Source organism: Atractosteus spatula, chromosome 2 (genome assembly GCF_055471065.1).
Source record: "Atractosteus spatula isolate fAtrSpa1 chromosome 2, fAtrSpa1.hap1, whole genome shotgun sequence".
NCBI lineage: Eukaryota > Metazoa > Chordata > Actinopteri > Semionotiformes > Lepisosteidae > Atractosteus > Atractosteus spatula.
Window position 1 is genome coordinate 60,627,549 of NC_142707.1, and position 22,595 is coordinate 60,650,143.

At 40.2% G+C, this 22,595-nt stretch overlaps 1 protein-coding gene across 1 annotated transcript in view; it reads left to right on the top strand.

Moving 5' to 3' along the window:
• The first annotated feature begins 2,463 nt into the window (after positions 1-2,463).
• coq8aa (coenzyme Q8A, genome duplicate a) overlaps positions 2,464-22,595 on the top strand; it is a 47,585-nt gene continuing 27,453 nt past the window's right edge. The window contains exons 1-4 of the mRNA XM_088928860.1: positions 2,464-2,590; positions 13,924-14,118; positions 15,321-15,689; positions 16,607-16,673. Coding sequence (XP_088784986.1) covers positions 13,942-14,118; positions 15,321-15,689; positions 16,607-16,673 — 613 coding nt within the window. The 5' untranslated portion in view covers positions 2,464-2,590; positions 13,924-13,941. The remainder of the gene's footprint in view (positions 2,591-13,923; positions 14,119-15,320; positions 15,690-16,606; positions 16,674-22,595) is intronic.

The following is a 22,595-nucleotide window of genomic DNA, read 5'->3' on the forward strand; positions in this document are numbered from 1 at the left end:
CCAGTGCCACTTTTCCCAGAAGCCAACTGACCTACCATAGGGCCATGTGCAAGGAAGTGAGCGAGGAACTGGCCACCAGGGAGAGATTAACGGCCCCAAGGGAGGTCTGGGCACTGACCCAACCCAAAGAACTGGACAAGAAGTTGAAGGACCTCAACTGAATGGCTGTGCACCAGAGGCTGCTGACCAGAGAGGTCCTCTACAGATGATCGCTCACCAGGAACCCACACTGCCCCCAGGACATGTGTTTCAGCAAGGAGACACGGGAGAAGGTGCCCTGAAGGAAGTTCGTGTGAAGTTCATCTCCCGGTGTGGGGGAGAATGGACAACACCATGCGACTTCTGGGAGCAGGAATGGTGCTGAGCTACCAGCGCATCCTGCTGGGGCTGGCACTGACCGGATTGGACAAAGGGACACAGTACTTGCTATGGGGTCTGGTGCCCCTCACTGTCACGATTGTAGTCCCTCCCCCTTAAGCTCTTTCACTTCGGACTTGATTTTGTGCACCTGCCCCCTGTTTCAGCCTCCTCCCAGCCCACCTTAAAAGCCAGACGCCCACTCAGTTCGGGGCTCTGCATTGATTCCTGTATCGTGCGAGCCTGGGACCTGGATGCGCCTGGCTCTGTTACGGTTTTATTTTTCCGTTCCAGTTCCTGTTCCCCACTGGTTCCTGTTTTTATCCTGTCTAGTCTCAGATGGACTGCCCGGCTTTGGACTTTGCCCGTTTTGGATTTCCCGTTTGGACTACTTCGGGATTGTTTGCCCCGGACTCACCCCCCTGGACACCTGTGCACTTTGGACACGCCCCCCGTTTTCATTCCCAACTCCTGCATGCCTTTTCCCCCTGTGTTTTCCTCACTCCACCCCGGATCGTGTCGTCTGCATAGGTTCGTTACACTCACAAAACAAGGACTGTGGAGCGCGGGTTGTACTCTCATCTGGTACAACACAGAGCGGGAGCGAGGGAGCTGGAGGAGAGGATCCTTCTGAACCTCACAGGCAGGATGAAGCACGACACAGCCAAACAGGTTTTTTTCTATGGAGAAGGGGCGCTGGAAAGGACTGTGGGCCCAGTACAGGAAGAAGAAAGGGAAAATCCTATTTAAGAGATTGATATTTGACCATCACCTGTATAAGACACTTTCAAAATGTGAAATATGTTAGACTTGAATTCCTTGTAAGAATCGTGTACAGAGTTGTGATAAAAGTTTATTTTTTAATTAAAAAAACAGTAGTTTTTGGCCTGTGGGAGGGAACCCACATGAACACAGGGAGAGCATTTAAAATTCCACGTAGATTGCACCCCAGGAACTGGGAAGCAATGCTAGGAATGGAGATGCTTCTGGGAAGTGTAGTGGGGGTAGAGAATTAGTCTTTTCAAAACCAAAATACTTGAGTAAAAGTTAAAAGTATCCCCAAAATACAATCCTTCAGTCAAGTACTTGTCTCAAGACAAATGTACTTTTGTAGTGTAGTGTAGCAAAGTATTTCTACTTCTTTACTTCACATCCCTGGCATCTGGTGCCATTCCACTAAGTGCTCTTTATGTTACCAATAAATTCTTCAATTCTGTTTCATTAGTAGACAGTTACAAAGACATCAGATCCTTGTTTTTGGTTGTTACAGGAAATAATCTAGCTGATACTGCACGTTCTCTATAAGCAACCCAGGACACAATTTGGCTTGTAAAACCTGTAAAAGCACATTCAAATAATAAGTCTGAATGAGATGAAATCTTGAACTATTTTCTCAGTCCTGTCACGTCCATTACAATCAAATATCTAAGGTAAGGAAAATAATGACGTTTTAAAAGCAAGGGCGTCTACCCCTGGCAATTCAATACCCTGCGGGTAATTACTATTAAGACCTCTGCCTTATCCGAACTGTAATTTCTGGAAAATTTGGAATAGCCCTATTTAGGTGTGGGAGGCATATCTCGCAACAATATTTTAACAAAAATATGATTTGAGTGTGGTAGAGATGAAAAGGCAATCTACCAAACTCAAATCATATTTGAGTCTGTGGCAATCGCTCTGCGCATTTCGAGTTTATCCCGCGGTTACTACTGCAATTCTCAAACAGTCCCGGAAAAGAGGGTACCAAAAACAGCTTACACTCAAATCAAAACAGTTTTTGAAAGAGTACTTCCACTAGCCCAATCAATAAGTCTAGCACTACTTCCTATATTATCAGGAGTCTTGTACCACTTAACTCACAACCGACATTTAAACGGCACTCCGTTAACAACCCCTCCTCCCACCTCTGACCCGCTCGCTCTCTGGCTCCTTGCGCTTCACCTGCGCTCTCATTGGCCAAGGCGCCCATCGCACGCGGAAGACACGTTTGCCTTGATTGATGAGCCAAGCGCCAATCAAAGGGCAGTATTCCGCTGTCAGGCTTCCGAAATAGGCTTTTCACTCGCTGCGGCAGGCCAATGAGGAGTGGGCAGGGGTGGGACGAGCATTCATTTAGCAATCTGGTGCTGGAGTTGGTAAACAGCTTTGACCTCATGGTGCCAAACTTAAAGGAGAAGCAGACGGGACGAGGCTGTGTGCGGAGTTAAAATACGATCATTCGCGAATTCTGGTGGTAAGTTCGTAGTTTTTTTTTGCCGATTTTTTAAATTAAGGTAGGATGCAATAAACATTCGCATTACAGAAATAAAGTCGCCGCGAGTTATTTGCTGCTTTTTTTGTAGCCTAAAGACAGTTGCTGAAGATCTTAGATGGCGAGCTCGTGTTCTGCAGAATGAGCCTTAAAAAATGGAGGTTTTCGAGGAGTTTTGGCAACGTTGAGTTGTATCGCAGTTAGTTTGGTTGGTACTGTAAATTATCGAAGATTTTCCTTCTATTGTAATGACTGACTTATTAATGGACATTTCTGCCTGATTTCCGAAATCTAAAACTCTTGCGTCTCTTATCTCGCGAAGTCTATTTAACTTTCCTGTAGCGACCGACGCAGAAATGTTGGTAAATACAGTCCCAAATCGGTCTCGACTTCGTGTCCAGCCATAAATGTGATTTGAGCCCGGCGGCCGTGTGGCTTAATCACGGTGCCCACTTGGCTCCATGTGGGACGTGACGGGGTGCATGGTGCACGAACAGCAACAACAAACCGTTCTGGAAGCGCCTGAAAAAACTGCGAGCTCTCCATAGTGCCACCAAGTCTGTTCCTGTATGCGTGAGTTGAAACGTAGTCACTGAAAAACAGTGATCTTGGGTTTTATGTCAAGATTTGGGGAAAAAAAGAAAACTAAAATCAACATAACGCATCCATTGTGTAGTTTAATCAAAATGCAAAACAGTGAGTCCTGTCTGTCAGGAATACGTACGTGTGTGCCATAGTTATGCTTTTATGACGACGACGATGTAGCGGCTTCTTTAAAATGAGCGGTGAGGTGATGTGGTGCTCATGTACTGTGCTAATCCACACGTGTTTCGTGTGTGGCAGTAAGGACAGCTGTGGCATTCCCATTCATTTTCGGATACCAAAAAATGAAATACTGGATTTCAGCCTGCTGGTGGTTTACTTAGAATGTGAAGTTTAAATTTCTAAGTAAAGCGTACCATGTAGGTAAGTTAAAGTACTTCATGTGTTTTCTAGGGCTGTTCGCATTTATGCGGTCTGTTCTGTGGGGTGTTTAGTCGGGGATAACTCTTAAATGAAAATGGCAATTAAATTGTGTTACAAGAGAAAATGACCACTTTCGAAGAAAAAATAAAAACGGTTATCTTTCGTTGATAGACTTGTCCTGTTTTGGTGGTAGTCTGCCAATCTCTCTGATACTCTCTGACATCAGAAGCCAGGTATCCCAATGTTTAAGGGAATGACTGTGGCTGAAGGTAATTTTCCGATGAAGTCAGTGACTAAAGCTGACATCAGTGTGAGTAGTGCTGAATGACGTATTTTTATGTTGCTAAGAGGTATTTCCAGTATTGCACTAATGCATCTGCAGGGCCGTTTGTCTGTAAAGTGTATTTTGTGGTTTGGCCATTTGTTGCACACTGTATCCCATCACTAAATCTCCGTTTTCAGAACCTGCTTTGCCCAATACGGGGTTGTGTTGAGCTGGAGCATAACACATTAGACATAAGGCAGGATATAGGGCATGACCCATTGTGGGGCACACATCTGCATATGAGGGGGATTTTAGAGATGCCAATTAATAGACTGAATGAGTTAGTACTGTTGGAGTTCACAAAAACAGCTGCTGAATATCGCTTTGGCCAAAGAGAAAGCATGCAGACTCCAACAAGATGGTGCTTCTCACTGACATCAAACCGAGAACCATGAGCTGTGAGGCAGCAAAGCCTGCCTCACTCTTCTGCCCCACCTTATTGTGCTTAGAAATTATACATCTAACTCCTCACTCCTGTTCTTGCTTGGATGGCATTTAGCTATGTCACAAATGCTGGTCTCTTAGCAGTAGATTCAATTAACACTAGCAGAACACTTATTTTGTCACTTACACATCTCTGTCAGCTGGAATGAGATTTGGGGACTGAGTAACCTAAACTGACAAACCGGTTTCCTGTGCCCAAATTGAGCTTCTGTATAATTAAGATTTAACCATGTTAAATTTAGCACTTTTCCTCTTAAAGGATCACAAAGCCGCACCAGATAGAGAAGTAAGAAATTGCATCACTAGCTAAATTGAGGGGGAGATTTGGCTAGACTGTGCAAGCCAGAGAAGAATTTAGGCAGGACTCTGGGGTTAACATCCTTAACTATATAAGTTCTAACCAAACTGGGGAACTGCAGTTGTAATTTTTCTCACACTATTTAAATTAAATTAAAAATCTGTAAATTAAGTAATTCAGTGACGGTATGAAAAAAGTTTTGAATTAAGCACAAAATTGAATTTTGTGAAAGTGCTCTAAGTCACCATATTATCGCATACCCCTGGTCTCTCTACAGGCATCAGCGAGAGTTTGTGAGAATTGCAGCCATTCCTGCTCACTAGTCACTGAAATGACTAATGTAATGCAATGTATGACCGCATAAGTACAGGCTGTGTGGCACACATTTCACCACAGAAATGTTCCAACATGATCTGCATGAAGAGTTAACAAGTAAGCACTATTTGTCAGCAAATCCGTCTCAAAATTGAGGGGAATATTCCTGTTGGATTAAAAGAGATGTTTTCACAAGCCTGTTTGTTTACAATGTAATAGGATCGCTTCTCCTCACTGGATGTTTTGTTGCCAGGTTCTGAATCGCAGAACATGGCCCTGCACATACCTGGAAAGTAATTCTTATTTTGTGATGTAAATAGGAGGTTTTAGAAGTTACTGTGTATATTTTACTCTCATTGTAGTTTGAAATGCACTAATCAATGCTGGTTCTTTCTCACCCTGAAATATAAAAATAGTGTTGCAGTTCCCCTTTAATGAACTTAATTATAGGACTGATTTGTTGATTTGACATTTCTGATCTTAAACATTTTGAAGAATTTTGAAAACTGGATTACATCAGTAACTTAAAATCTTCAACTTTCAAATTGGGGGGGGGGGGGGAAGTTTAACATGTTAAGTTCAGTAAAGATTTCAAAAGGAACGAAAAACAGCAGGTGTGTTGGCCTCTAGTCCTCAAGGAGTGGGGACCGCTGTGGCAAAGGGGGGGGGGGGGTCTCATCCTGGTACTGGGGGGATATTTTGACACCGACACGACACTCCATTTGTGACGGTTGAAAGGCAAGAGGGTGAAAACTGTGGTCGGTCAGCCATTCTGAAAAAATGATGTTTTGTAATTTAAATGCAACGAAGTGTGTAAATAGTGGGCTGAACTTGCCTGGAATATGTACAGGTGGGCAGCTGCGTCAGCATGCGTAGGCTGCACAGGAACAAGTAATAGGTTTATTCCATGCTGAAAAGAGAAGAAAGAAAACGCAATGTTTCGGCTATGGAGCCTTCTTTGGGTGGAGCCTACTTCTTCTCACCTGAGGAGGGCTGGAATATGCCATGGATGCACCTCCATCTGCCGATCACAACTCCTTCCTTTGAAATACAGAATACCTTTGTCTGAGTGATTTATTAATTGTTTGCTTTTCAGCACAGTGTTCAGCAGTGTTCAGCATGTTGGTGATTGGTACAGCTACAGCTTCCCTTTCAGTTGTTCAGACCAAATGATCGCAGACAGGAGGAGGGGTCCATGCAGTGCAGCTGTTTCACTGGCTGATGTCCATAGCTCAGAAACAGCATTACCTGTACTAGTGAACACGTATCAGTTTCAAGGCCTCAGTGTGAAGATAATTGCTTCTGTTATCCTAGAACCCTTTGTTACATTTTTACATGGAACAGTTAATAACCTCTTGCTCAGATCTTTCATCTATTAGTAATGCATGAGAAGATAACTTCTATTTCAAATAAACGGTCTGGATGCCGTGATAGGATAGTCGGTTTTGGCAGAGACGACATTTTGGAAACGCCAGCATCTTGTGTAAAACTAGTTTCAGTCTTTGATGGTACACAAACACTGCCGGTCTAAGTTTAAAGCTCCGCATGTCAAAGACTGATTTTGTGGATTTGTGCCCAGCATCTGAGTTAAAACATGCTTAATGGGATTGATTAGGAGTATTTAATATTTTCTTTTCAGGCTCTTATGATCAAAATACACTTGATTCATAGGTGGCCCTGTGCAATATGTGAGATCTGGGCAGAGTGGTTAAGGTTTTCCACTTAATGGAATAAAGAAAACTATGACAGCCGTGGACTTGAGAAACAAGGAAGATCCTGGAGTGACCCAAGAGTACTCGAGCAGTGGTTTAGTACTTCGTAGTCTTTCTGTGTAGACTTGCATGTCTCTGAGTCATGGCCTGGATGGAGTCTTGAAGCCTGAAGACCCATAGCTATGCATTACATCTCTAAAGATTTTACTTAATGACACATTTCTTTTTTTCTTCTGTAGGATTGTTTTTTCATATAGCCTACTTTCTGCACCATAGCCGTTTGCTGTTTGTAACTACTACATATGTGAAGTGAGTAATTTTCAGATAGGTGATCCACGTCATCCACCAATGAAGTGTAGCTCCCACTTGACAGTCATTATGTGCCAGCTGCCTCATTACAACAGATCAGTGAAGATCTGTCTTCACCTAGTGAATTAAAGAGGAACAATCTCAGGATGGATTTTATCCCAGGGGTGCAGGGATCTTTAATGATCAGATAGTCTTATTTCATTTCTCATCTTAAAGCCAGCAGCTCCTACAGCATAGTGTCCCTGGGCATCATACCGGGACACTGGTTTGGAATTACCAGGACCAGAGGTATGAGCGCCACTTACTGGTCCACCAGTAGCACTTAGGGCAGTAGCCTGGTTTTCCCCAAGAGGCCTTCCATCCCAGTACTGACCAGGCGCTGTCTTTCTTATTTTCTGAGATCTGTTGAGAAGTAGAATTGTTTCTCTTTTATTACAGTTCCATCCAAATAAGATCTGTTATTAAAGTTATGTTTATTATGATAATGTTATTATCATTAAAGTGCTATTGTACCTACGATTTTTAGTATGATCAAATATAAACACGCAAGGTTAGAAGAATGTGTATAGCATAACAATATACACAGATCAGTGACTGGCTATATGAAGAGGTGGCTGTATTGTTTATTTTTATGCTAAGAACACAATAAATGCAGGGGACTAGAGGCCATATGGCTGGTCTATGCTGTTTGGTAGTCTGTAGTTTGTGTATAAAGCCAACATGGCCGGACAGCTTGTTCCGTGCACCCACAATCCTTTCTGGGGGTGTAAAACAAGCTACCCACAAAGACAGATTGTTTCTTCTTTAGTCTGTCAAAAACTGATTCAATTTACTCTACGTGTTTTTCTTTTAATGATGATACTTTCTAGCTGTGGAGCTCACACCCCAAGAAGGCTCTACAGCCGAAACGTTGTGTTTTCTTTCTTCTTTTTTTCAGCATGGAATAAACCTATTACTTGTTCCTTTGCAGCCTACGCATGCTGACGCAGCTCCCCACCTGAACTACTAGCAGCTTGCTGTTCCTATTTTGTGGTGTGATAATGTTATCTGTCTTTCAGCAGTGTATTTTACAGTTTAAAAAACCGTTGTCAAGCAAATGCCAGGTTTTTTTTAGAACGAGGAGGTTTTGTTAAGGCATGCATGCTCCCCAGTAGAGAGGTGAAATGAAATTCCACACCTAAAGCACCTCTTCTAATTAGAGTGTCTGAAGTTCTCTGGTCTGTGTGTGTGTGGAGGAAGTTCTTTGAGAGGTAGATGGGAGCTGTACTTACTAATATATTCTGTATTATATAAGCCCTTTTTCTACCATTCACTTTGTAAATCATAATTCCTCTTTTTGCATTTTTACATGGGTCTGTATGTTCAGAAGTGCGAGAATATTATTTGGAGTCAGTCTGCTCTGTGCAGAGTGTCTCAAAAGTGTGGTTGCGTTTCCATTCAGGAGAGTCCCTGCCCTCCACAAATGTATTTTGGCATGCATATACTGATTTGGAAATCAAAACATTGCAAAGGAATCTAGGTGAAGGAACAGCACCATTGAATGTTTAGTTAGTGTGCCATGAAGATTATTGTATACATACACATTTGTAAATGTTCCCTTGTTGACAGCTGCAGTAGCATACAGTATTTGTGTTGGTTTTGTTTAACAACTTTTTTTCTTTTTCCTGCATATGACTTCAAAAGGACTGCTTTTCACTGCAGACCTTGTGCTTGTTTTTGTTCTTCACTATTTTCACTGTGAAATGTTGACCTTCTTGGCTCTGTTATCAGACGTCTTCTATGTACAAGTAGTCGTTGTCCGAAAGAGTTGACCTGCAAATTGTATTCCTGACTTGGATATGCAATAAAAATAATTCTCAAATGGGCATTGTGGTGAAGGCAGGTGGGTGAGGGTCACCCCTTTTCGGGAGACTGGGAAGAGAATCGGAGTCCAGGCTACAGAGGTGAAGCGATCATCAGGCCTTTCAGCTGAAGTTAAGGCACAGTAGCAAGGGGGGGAAATCAGTAACTTAAACATATGAAAGGGGTTTCTTTCTCTGCCTGTTTTCCCTGGCAGAGCTCTCTTTATAGACGGATAACAGAAGCTACAGTTCTCATTCCTGCTTGGCCCCCTCTACCAGCAGCTGGATGACTTTCCTTTCTTGCCTGTTTGTTATCAAAAACTTAGTTTGTCACCTCCTGCAGTCTACGTATTGGGCAGAATCACAAGGACGTATTGTTCACAAAAGAAGCATTTTAAAGATTTTTAAGATTTATTATAATTTACAATTTAAAAAAAAGCATTTTAAGCAACTATTTACACATGTGAAATCATCAGTGCTTTGGGTACAGGGATACAATTACAAGTGTTATAATTGCAATTTTGAGATTATCATGGTGTCAAATTATGCAGAAAATAGCAAATAGTGTGTTTCAAGCACAAAGCTTTTCCATGGGCACCATCGTAGGTAGCCTACATCTTTGCTTAATTCTGGATAATCAACGAAGGTGTTGTGGTCAAATAACTTCTGGTTCAGGACAGTATAGTTTATTTACAAGAATAAGATAGCAATTTTAGCGCACTGGGTAAAAAGCTTTTATCTGCGGAGAAGCCCTGAAACATGAGAATAAATCTGTCAGTGTCTGCAAGGACTTAGTGAAATCTAGGATCAAAACTGAAAAGGGGAGGAAAAATCCTATCAATAATCTGGATCTAAAATTACTGAAAATTGGAAAATCTGAGAAGGTTGCAAAGAAATATAAGTGAGATCAGTCATAGCTGTAGTCATTAAGCTGGTCCTAGAAGCAGAAAAAATAAACTTTGTTGTGGTTTTGACAAACCTTAATTTTTACAGTGTTCATGTTTTTCAGTTCAGGCTTTCCTACAGCACCCTGGTGGTCCCATTGATGACACAATATGGGGAAGACTCACATGCACAAATGAGTTGGTAAACCCAGTGCAAAATAACTGAAAACAAACTGCTCCAAACCCAGAATGTATTAGGTCAGTGAATAATAACTTAATGCCACAATGACAAATATACAAACCTGTGTTTTAAGTGTAGTCTCCTAAGCCAAGCAAGAAGTCCTGGCTTTTGTTTTGCCCCAGAGTTACCCTTTAACACAAGCACCTATGGCTGCCTCAGCTGGAGCAGTGTCCATCCTCCAATCAGTAAACAAACTCCAAAAGAAATGTTTACACTGTGGATCTCTCAGGAGAGTTCCTTGTTGAACTGAGCTGAAAATAGCTTAGGATGGTTGCACCGCATATTATAAACGCCACTTTGGAAAGCCCTAATAGGGAGTTCAGAATATGAAGAAAAATGAATCTGTAAGTGCTTAACATAGTCATGTAAATATAGAAACCTTCTGTAAGAAAATGCACTCTGAATTAAGAATTAACGTGCTGATAATGGGATATTTGAAGGCTGAAGTGTTTAAACGATCTGATCTTTCTAATTAATGAGTGGAGGCCGAGATAAATCCCCCCCCCAGTGAGCAAAAACATTGAAAAAGTGTTTTTTTTTGCAATACAGAAAAAAACAAACGCACAAAAAATAGCACAAAGGTTATAAATATAAAAAGAAAGCACGCTTCTTTCTGGTACTGCTATTGGCTGTGAACTGAAACTAAAACCGAGGCTCGCTGCCAGCTTCAGACTCGGCATTGGAGATCAACAACATACTGAGCTTTGGCTGGGAAAAACAGCTGTGTGCTGCGTTCCAAATGAGAAGTTCTTCGAAAGATTAATACTCTTTTTGCTTCTCACTAAGGTTACTGACTGAACTAGTGACTGTGAGCCTGGGGCTACCAACACTACATTTTGCAATGTAAACCCAAAAACCATGTAGCCGTTGTACAACAAGTCTGTGCAGAAGCTGCCCGAGATTTAAACTGTTTTTTCTGAGGATATGTTCTGGAAGAGGTACTGCTAAATAAAACAAGACGGCACAACAATGTTTCTGTAATCAAAAAGTCCTAGGTTTTATGAATAACAGATTAAGTCTGATATTAACTTCCTGGATATGTCTGTGATTTTATAGGTGGGATGTTGACCAAGAAGGTCAAAGAGCACTTCTTGACTTTCAGTTCAAAACACTTCCAAACAAGCTTTGATATGCGAACCTTTGAGTAAGGGAAAAAAAACGCATGAGAGATTAAGAACTAATCGTTTTATAGCAACTTTCATATAACCTGAACAGATGGGATAAAAGTAATCATTACTGAACATAACAAACAATCGACCTATAGTACATCAATACAAAAGAGAGGGTTGTTTCTTTTTTGGTGACAGCTCACAATGCCCGAGAATAAACAGGTTTTCAAACTGGCCTAATTTCCACTTTGCAATACTAGAGAATAGCGTTTATTCGCATGGATGGATTAAAGATCATGAGTACTACTACATACTGTACACATTGATTTTTGAGTGGGCTTAATTGATTATAATCCATATTCCAAAAATATGCTCATCCTTAATAAATATTAAGACAAAGAGGGGAAAAAAATATTTGCCCTACTCAAACATTCCTACATCCATTATACAAAACGATTTAGATTTAGTTTTTTTCCCCCAATCAAAGAAATGTGTTGCAACTGCTGTAATAACTCTGTATGATGATGAATTCAAACTAACAATAAAATTATTTCAAGGTCAGTCTTTCCAGACTGTATAGTATCTAAGCAGTTATCCTTGTGAAAGCCAGAAAAATGCATGGCTACCCCTTTTACACAATAAATGACACATTTTTTTAACAGCAACTTTTCCACTGAATATTTCACGCTTTGCTCACCGGAGATCACGGCTCTGGTTGGGGCCTGTGAAAGGCAGCTTCCCTTACAAATCGGACAGACATTTGAATTTGTTTTCAGAAAAGGGACCCATACATTGTTTATCCAGTTATCATAATATTTCATGTGCCCCAGAAAGCTGGTTTTGTCTGTGGCCTAGGGTTTTGCTGTGGCCAGACAATTCTTTCAGAGCAATGGAGGTTGTGTGAAGCTTGTCACGTATGAGGGTCGGGTGTGCATTCACTGTGCATGGAGCTCTGCATCCTTGCGGGGATTATCTTTGACTCTCAATCTTTAGTATTTAGTGCTGCTATCTGCAATCTACAGTAAGCAGTTTTGTTTCTAGCTTGTGCAGTATGACCTTGGCATTTTGTGCAAGCCTCTACTGCAGTCCAGTAGCACAGCCTCATCCGAGATTTTAAGAACTTTAACCTGAGTTGTTGCACTGAAAAGCCACAGTCAGAATGGCCAGATTTGACCTCTCTTTATTATTAGGGAATAAATAAAAATACAACAGATAACAATAACTCCTGCTACAGCGTTTGGTACTTTGGCTTTCTGTAATCTCTGAAAATATGAAACAAAGTCTGTTTGGTTTCACAGCAGTAACCTTCAATTACATTTCGGTTTAAGCAATGTAAGTGAAAATCCAAAGCCATGTGTGAAATTTGGGTGAAAAAAGAGCAGGGGGGACACAATCGAATGACATGAGACAGAAGAAAACAAAAGGTCAGAAAGCTGAGCCAGCATATGAAAGGGGTTTCATTTTTAACTCTCCCAAAGTAATGCAAGCACGTACTGTAAGTGTTTACAAAAAGCAACAAAGGCAAACATATACTTAAGAACCCTTTTAATTTGTTTTATAAAATCAAAACATTATTGCACATAAATAGGAGTCTGTGCTACAATAAGATAGTAGCAGTATCATTTTACACTGGTTTATTTTGTATCGCCAAGAATATATACAGCACTAATCATCATAATCTAGCTAAATAATGGAGGCTTTTATGTAGAGCCAAGGCAACTCAATATTGGCTTAAATGTGCCAGCTTTAATAGGTTTTGAATGTTCTGTAAAAGGGCAGCATGGTGGCTCGGTAGCTAGCCTTGCTGCCTTGCATGCTGGGGCTCTGGGTTCGTTTCCAGTCCTGGGGTGCTGTCTGCTTGGAGCTTGTTTGTGGTCCTCCAGATTCCTCCCAGTCTCTAAAGACATACTGATAGGATAATTGGGTTCTGGGAGAACTGGCCCTGTGGTGAGTGTGTATCCCTCCTTACACACTTTGCTTTCCAGCATAGGCTCCAACTGCCTCTGATCCTGTATTGGATAAAGCAGTGAGATGTTCTGGATTTTTTTCACAAGTACCGCACACGCCATCATTGTATTCTTTTTGCTATTGAGTGCTGTTTATTATTTTGCGCTCCTTTTTGGGAAACTTTAAGTGGTAAGTGACGAACGGACACTATCTGTGGCCTCATAATAGCTGCAGGGAAACCCTGCATTCTTTTCAATGTCTTCACCCTAATCACGGCCAACGAATCCATTGAAAACTGCGATTACACGTAATTTGTATTAATGATTTCTTTCATGGCCCGCAAAAAGCGCATTGGTTAATTAAGGGAATCGCGGTGTCTCGACACCAATTCAAAATTTTACATGCATTGCTTATTTTTTAAATCGTCCTAGACCTAATGCAAATGTGTGAGATTTTCAGATCAAGGCATGAGACTGTGAGATCTGGTCCTAGTATGTGAGACTTGAGAGCCATGCAATTACTGTACGTACCGTTGTGGCGACTGGCTGGCAAATGATTTTGCGGATGTTTTACTACAAAACACTACTTGTATATGTTTTGTTGGCTTTCCGCCATTTGCTTGGCTAGGTGGCCTGTCTGACCTGTACACAACTGTGTACACAACTTCAGTTGTCCTAACCGAGTTTCTTGATCTCCCTTATAGATGTGAATGCGTCTGCTTATGTTCTGTTTCTCAAGGTCTGGGCAGTAGTGTTGATGTAGCTGGCGTGCTCTTGCGGATGTCGTTTCTTGGCCCCGCCAGCACTACCGCGTGCTGAGGCAGCGAGTGGTAGCGGGGAGAAAGAGGACGGCGGGTTTTGGCTTTCACTTCTTCCTCTCCAGGTGGCCTCGCCAGGGCTCACGTTCTGACCCGTTGTGTTGCAGGTGTGAAAGAAGACCATCATGGCCAGCGACATGATCCTGCTGATGAAGGGGCTCGCCAGGCTCGGCAAAGCCGTGATCGAGACGCAGGCCAGTAACCTGCGTGGCATCGCCGCGTCCGAAGGGCCGCTGGCCGCAGCCAGGAGCATGCAGGCCACGGCAGAGCAGGGCCTCAGTGCTACGATGCAGAAGATGCAGGTGCGTCATAAACTGAAAAGTGTGACCTCAGTGGAAGAGACCGATGTTATTGTAGGCAACTGACTTTTTATACACAGTTGTCAAGCCTTTCATGCTCCTGTTTCATGTGCAGAAGTGCGTAGAACTGTCAGTTTTTCTAATGGACTTTTTTGGTATTATTATTTTTTGCCCTTTTTTTTTCTTTTATCTGTTAGTTCTTAACGTACTGCACTTTGAGATGGTTCTTCTTCTTAAACAGCGATATTATAAGTTTTCATTGCTTGACACTTTTAACAGCCAGATTGGATAATTAGATACTTTCTGGTAGTATGTTGTCTTATTCCACATTAATAGGTATTCCAGTTCTTTCTTCCAAACCTTTGATTTGATCACCTTGAGATGTTCACAATGTGATGCCACTCACTGTGGAATTGTTGTTTACATCTCAGGATAGCATTATACTAGACCAGCATATAAAACAGGTGTCTAAACTAGTGTATAAATAGAGGCCCAATTGGCACCAAGTATTTAGAGCTAAAGAGGAGTTTGGTATGTTGCATGACAGCTGAGTGAAAAGGATAACTGGTATAGTAATGAACGGATACAAGACAGCTGTACTTCAGCTTGGGCATTTGACTGCAGGACGACAGAAGTTCCTTGCTTATGATAAGCCATTTCTCAACACATTGCCGTAAGCAGTCATTCGAATGCTTACTGTCACTTGGCTCAAATAAAGGATCCTTCTTTAGTGTGGATAAAAAACCTGTTTCACAATAAGCTCTGGTCTGTTTTCACTTGCGCAAACCTTTCCCTGGCAAATAATGCACGTATTGTCTTTCCAAAGATTACACTGTAGAAATTACAATCGGTTAGACCTCCCTCGCTTTCCATGATAAATACTGAATAAAACCCTTCCCGTCCTTGATACACAAGAAAAGGAGAACATCCAATCTCACTTCTTAACAGGTCTTGTTAAGATAACATTTATAGAATATTCTTTTTATTAAGGTTTTATCTGTCCAGCATGTTGTGATGTTAGAATTTGAATTCTTGTCCAGTCGGGTTTAGATCTCAAATAAATTGAGTTGAGAAATAATTAATGAGATAATAAGAACCTCTTTACCTATGCCCTGGATGACCTGCTTTGATCCCAGGCTTTCAGTGCAGAAAAACTATAGAAACCCTAATGAATTAATCTAGTTTCGTAATGGTGTTTGTTTCAGGAGTTTGGCAGCCAGCAGCAGAACGTGTCAGATATTGGACCAGAATTTGACTCCCGTTATGATTTTTCTGGTACCGAGGAGAATGTTGCCGACTCGTCAAGGCAAGGCTTTTCGAACAGAGACGATGCGCCCGTCAGCGACCACATCTCCTCAGAGAGCACCAGCAGCGGAGGGCCACGGATGTACAGCCATGTTTCGGAGAAGTCAAACGGCGGAGTCTTTGGGAGCTACAAGACCCCAAACAGGCAGTTTTCGGGGCAGTCTCGCTCATTCCACCAGGACCACTCCTCAGTTAGTGGGCTTACAGCAGAGGACATTGATAAGGCCAGAGAGGCCAAAAGAAACAGCTCTAAGCCCCACAAACAAATGGTATACGTGTTTCTTCTCCGCAGTGGCTTTTTAATGTGATCGTGGCCTTGTGTCCTAATGGTTTCAAAATGTTTATGTATTAATCTGCACTGTGTTTTAGCTGTGGGGTTCTTATTGGAAAGCTGCCATTTTGAGTTAGAAAGTAAATATTTCTGGGAATTATAATATATCAGATTGTTGAAGATGTCTCTAAAATTGCTCATACATTTAAGGAAATTGCATATGTTATTTTACCCTTTTCATATGTCATTGTTGGCATTCATGTGTTGTCTTCAGTGCTGGCTGGCTTCTATTTAGCATATCTATTTTCTACAGAGACTGGCAGCCTGTGAGAAGTTTTTCTCTTCCTGTTGTGTGCATTTGTTGAATTGGTTTAGTTAATTTTTTAACAGTTGTTTCGGGATCAGTGGTTCAACCATAATTAGAGTAAAATGTTCTTTCCAGTCTACCTGGTCTTTGCTCTTTTGTGTAGAAATAGAAACATTGTCTCAGGGTTGTTACAGTTTAATGGCAGATTTTAAGCTTTTAGCTTTTAGATTGGAGTGGCCAACATTGGCCCTAAACAGCTAAAATTCAGTAGGTCATATAGGCAAACCTTAAATCATCAATTTAGAACTCCTGTGATTTGATGAGTTTATCGATTTAATTAAGTAATAGATTTGGATTTCAAATGACCTGTGAACTACATTATCGAAGAAATCCCCTGCTTTAGTGATCAATACAAAATCAGAGTACTAGGGATTGTGATGATTTAAGGGTTGTCTATAAAACCCTGGAAGAATCTGGAATTTGGCTACAAGAACATGTTGAACACCTTTGTGGCAGGGCTTTATACTGTCCATGTTGCCTCTAATGTACTGGCTCCTCTCCAGCACCAGGGGAATGTATCAGTTCTCTTATTTTGTGCTTGATTTCAGCTCAGCGAACGGGCACGAGAGCGAAAGGTGCCAGTCACTAGAATTGGGAGACTTGCGAATTTTGGTGGTAAGTCTTGCTTCTTTTTGTTGTAATTAAGGATTTTGTCTGTGAATGCTGCATCTTACGTTGGGGAATTTATGAGTTGTGTTTGCTTTTCATCCCAAGTACCATAAAGGATATTACAATGTTTTAAACCTGTCCTTTAACATTTCTTAAAACATGTTAATATGGAAGTCAAAAGGTACGATTTCACAGTGTACTTGTGGTGCAGGTGAGTGATTCTCGTTTGTGTGTTCCATTGCATGCAGGTATGATGCAGTCTGTGATTTTAAGTGGTAGTCTTCAAGCAAGGCCACCTTTAACCAATCCTGACTGTGTAGGATTGAAGGTTTTTTTTTTTCCCTCTCATGTCTACGTAGGCGATTTAGTGATTGCATCCAGGCATTTGGATAATCCATGATTGCAGTTAAAAGTGTTTTTTGTGCTGAGCTCACTCCTGAGGTAGTCACTCACTCATAACCTGGTTATCTGGGTCTGGACAGATGTTTCTCGGGAGGTGCTTGCTGAGTTTAGTGATGGTGGCAAAATGAACACTGCACACAACAGTGACTAGTCATTATGATATTCTATGCCAGAGCATGTTTCTTAATGAAGTCAAAATAGGAACAATTATGTGCCTTTGATCAGCAAAAACATTTAAATAAACGTTTTATACCAGTGCACTTTTTACTATACATTTTGTCTTCTCATGTTCTGGAAATAACAGTGCTGAAAGTGAGACGTAAACTTTTCAACAAGCATGTCACAAGTTCTTAAAATATTATGCTCGAACAGGTTATTCGATGTGGCATATAATATTAGGGGGGGGGGAACGTGTATTACATTTTTGCATTGTTTTTTTTCATTACACCTGGAAAACAAACTTTATTAGCATTTGGTACATAGTGCTTCTGTTAAAACTGAGTTATTACAGTTAAAACTTGTATTGACAGGGGATGGTGAGGGCGTGTAGTTCCCTTGTTTAAATATTAAGATTTAAGAAGTATCCCCCCTTCTAAATAGATAGATATATAGTCCCTTTGATATATTACATTTTTAAAAGCCCTATTTTGTGCAAACTAATATTCTAGAAATATTGAAATGCACTATGTGTATTAATTTCAGCAGTTCTATGAAGATAAAAGAATGGTCAAGTGTCTAGGTGTTTCTGTAATATTCCTGCACAATTTTCTGTATGTTTGTTCTTATCCTCTAGTGAATTAAAAGGCAATCAGGCATTAAAAATATCAATAAAGATTAGGTAATTTAACTTGCCCAACTGGTTGTCCAGCAGGCTTGTTGCTGCTTGTTCGGTTGTCATTTTGTCTTTTAAAAAGGAGGTTGCTTTGCACTGGTAACTGTGGTACAGGATTAATTAGTGACCAAGACTGAAGACGGACCATCTTGCTCTGAAGAGCCACAGTTTTATGGCTCCTGCAGTGTAACTAAGGGCCTCACGTAAATACTCTCAATTTCTTATGCAATTTCAGAGTTTTGCATGAGCATGGAAAAAGAGTTTGCAGTGGTTTAAACCACTAAAGATGGGATTGTTTGTATGCTGTGTTTCCTTCAATTAGATTTTGAGTCAATTTCTCCTGGCAAGGGTTGCATTATTTATAGTCCCATGTATAAAATTCTTCTTTAGATGTGTTGATTTTAAACTGATGTGTGCTTTCTCATAGCTCATCTCCATTATTTAACCTGTATATTGAAAATATAGGCAGACTATGCATAATATAATATCTATCTTTGTATTAAAATATAATCAAATCTTTAATTTACTTATAGCATTAGGATATTGTAGTGCATCTACATGCAATTTTACCTCTGGTCTGCATTTTTATTGTAAGACTTATGTGACATACCAAATTTTAAAAGTTGAGGGGAAAAATAGGAATATATATATATAAACCTTCTAAAACATTTAGTCAAAGCGGAAGAGTGTCTTCAGCACATTTTTTATAGATCTGCCTTTTGTTAAGTTTTCAGTAATGGGTCAATGTAGGCTAGCAGGTAACAGTTGTTGTGGTTACAAGTGTTAACTGTTACTTGACAGAAACTGTTACAATCATCATGGCTCTTCAGGAAGTAGAAAAGGTGTGAGAGCAAGTGAGATGTGAAACTTTACAAAAAATAAAATATGGAAAAACATCCTTTAACATAGAGTGTATGCAAGAATCCAAAGTGTGACATCTGGAGAAGTGTTTTTCAAAGGTGGATATGCTGATAAAACTTATAATACACCTTAAGATGTAGCATGTGGAGATCCATGACAAGCTAATGAGAAGTTTTCAGAGGTATCGCAATAAATGAAGCATCTTTAAATTCTGCCTATAATTCTCAGTGTATAATAGGCATGCCCTAAGAAATGCTATATGTAGAAACATTTCTGTCCATTTGGAAAAATAGATTGATGACTATAATCAGCATAATTTTTTGTAATTATTTACCATAAAATGTTAAAGCATGAAGCAAATAAGTGTTTAGTGATGAATAATGCCACAGATCATTGCAGCTAGAAAGACTCTTAAGTAAAGAGCATTCACACTGGTTAGGAAAAGTGGCCTTTGCAGCAGGAAGTTTTTTAGGAATAGATCATCTTAGGTTTTGGGTGTGAAGCACTGGTGATTTTGAATAGAAGACGAGTTGTTTTACAACTGATATACTAGGCAAACAGATGACATTGTTGTAAATCACTGATGAGTTGGATAGTGACAGAAAATTGTAATATAGGTTCACCTATATTGGAAGAATATTTTCAGGCAAGTGTGTGGAAAGACAATTTCTGCTCCATTCCAACTTTAAAACAGGTCCAGGCATTAGGTGTTTTGTGAAATGCATCAATTGTCACTTTAACTAGTTTAGAACAAGCCTCTGTGACACGGTAAAAAAATCTGGAAGCACCCAGATGTCACAAAGCTCTCTGTCTACCGATGTGAGTTGCCCCAGAGAAGGGGCAGGTGGAAATATCGCAGTAGTCCTTCTTGTGTGTCTGTCTTTGCTGATTCTTCATACTGCAACTTCTACATCCATTTGTTACACCTTACCTTTATGGAAGTGAAAAAAATAAAATGTAAATACAGTTCTCAAATTAGCATTTAAGACGAATGAACATCTTTCATGCGTAACTGACCTCTCTTGTCAATTAGACAACATTTATGCTGCCAACAAAAACCCAGGGGTCATGTTAAATGCAAGTTGGTTGTCAGAATTTCAATTTCTTGTACTCGGGTAACTCACAGTAACTACTAAAGTGGTGGAACCCACTAAAGATGTCGGGTTTCGCAGATGTCGATATACTGTATCTGTTGGCTTACCTCTTGTTTTGAAAGAAAGTTTACGATTTGCTGATTCTTAATTATGAAGAACCCATATCAGCGGGGAATTTACTGGGTTATAGTGCGTTATAATGTACAGTGAATTGATGACATAAATCATTTAAATATTTATATTTATTGTTTTTATTACAGCCTTATCTAGGGTGACTAATAGCTGTGTAAACTTAGTACAATAAGTGAATGTTTTTACAAGTCTGTTTAAATCGATGTAAATCACTGATATACTGGTGAACAAGTATAAAAAATATATGCAGCAGAAATAATCTCTCAGGGATTACAGATGCCCATGGCAGCACATACAATGCAGGTTGCAGCACGGTCATTTTGCTGTAAAACACTTGACTTAACCAACGTCCTGTCTCATGTCCAGATGCAGGATTGTACCAATGCAGCAAAACTAAAACATAATCAGAGCATTATTCTAGGAAGAAAAACAGAAGTTTTTTTTTGCCTTTCTAAAACCATGTTGGAAGACAATGGGGATTTCACCATAAGTTGGGTGTGTTGTACACATTGATTTACTCAAATCTTTCTCAAAACATTTTTCTGGATTTCTGCATTTCTTTAAAATGTTTCTCAACATGTGAAACGTTGAAAGTGAATCTAAATCTAAAGTGAAACTAATTTTCAACTAAGACCTATTTAAAACGAACAACAAACTGTTATAGATACCCAAATTAAATCGCTTTTCTGTCTGTTGCAAATTTTCTCTATGTAGTGTATAATAAATGTTCAATGACAGACAAGGCAAATAATACTGGACATTACAGATTGTTTTTCTGAGGGTTACCAGGTAGAGAGTGTTGCACAGTTGTTTTATTTTAACATTCTGTCCCAGCAACGTTAAGGATTTCTAACTCAACTAAATTTCTGAGTAACTAGTCTGAGGATGTCATCCGTATACAGACTGCTTGCATCACGGTGTCGGCTTTGAAATCATGACTGGCTAACTTATTTTAGACACCCACAGCCTTTTGTGTAAAAAAAGTGCTTCTTGTTCTCAGTTTTCAAAGCTCTTCCACATATTTTCCGCTTGTGCCCTGAAGTTCATTTTTCACTATTGGTCCTGAAGTACAGTAGGTCGTAGGGTTGACTGTCAGTGCCATTGAGCCTTTTGATTACTTAAATCGTGCCCTCTCTAGTTTTTTCAGTTCATGACTAAAAAGAATCAGTTATTAGCCTGTTAGTGTAGGACATTCTTTTTAGACCGGGGATACTTGTCTTAACAAGATTAGGAAAGGTCTGAAGTTTGATTTTGCAAAGTTAGTGTGTTAATTAGAATGGAGCAGACTGACAGATTGGTTTTAATCTGCACCTCAATCCCATTACTAAACTGAATGCTGGATGTGGGACTATATGAAAGCGTTATCAAGTCCCTGAACATTTAACATCTGCTCTGTCTTAAAAGGGGCCACTTCAGTTCTCGTGTCCTACTTAACCACATACTTTATCTTTTGCCTTTAAAACAGGACTCTGAGTACTTGGTGTGCATATCTGAAAAGCTTGATGGATAAACTTGTTTGGCAAGCTCTGCTTCAGCAGTTCTGGAACATAGATCTTATAGCTTCGTGCCTTTTGCTTTTTATATCAAATTACAGCAAACATCAAGCTTGAGATGCTGTAAAGGTGGTTTTTTACACTTGTCATCATTGGATATCTGTGGCAGGAAATGTGAAGTGCTACTGAGCTTTTAAATTATTTTTTGACGGACCAAATAGTTTCCTTTGCGTTCCATTGTAACAAAGACTCAGTGTGCTTTCACATTTAGTACTCTTAAAGAGTGGTTTCAGCTTTCCTGCTGTTAGCATGACTGGATGCTGGCCTTTCCTAATAAATTATATGTAACATTCAAGAACTGTGGTGCCAGTGAGGAAATGCAAGCTTTAGATGCTGCTGTTGTGCTATTGACACAGTAAAGACCTGGTTGAATGCCAGTTCCATTGTGGCTATTTCACCATATATTGGGGATCCTTAGCTTGAAACTTGGAGGGGAGTCTCATTGAGTGAGAGGTGTTTGTATGGAGCATGGAATGGTTGTTTTAGGTTTGCATTTCATTGTGTTTGGGGAAATATAGACCAGTGTTCACACAGAGGAAGTCCAATATGGAGGCCAAATCGCACGACCAATCCACCTGTCCTGCACCAGATCAGATTTGGTGCATGAAGATCAAGAGATTAAAACTCCTGAATTTTGTAAGACTCTTTAGGTTTCCATAATTGGGAACACTGTATAACCAAGCATGATGCTGCATGGGGCACCATCAGTCTGCAATCTGGAAATTACCGACCAAAAACCATTTATAAAACGCAAAAGGCTCAACATGGAACTTGTGAAGGGATATATATATATATGTGCCCACTTGATGACAAGAGTATAATGCAGTAATTGTAATGAATCATTCATTGGGCTTTTGTGTTGAATTATTGTGAAAGCTCCCTATTGGTTTGTAGTAAACCAGTTTTTCTCTCAACTCTGAGGTTGTATTCCAGCGAAAGGAGTTCTTTGGGACTTTATTATATAAATTGTAGGCAATTATAGCCTGGGTTGAATGGGGATGTTTTCCCCAAGAGTGCACTTTCTTCCAAGGATGTTGTAGGAGGGCTTTACTGG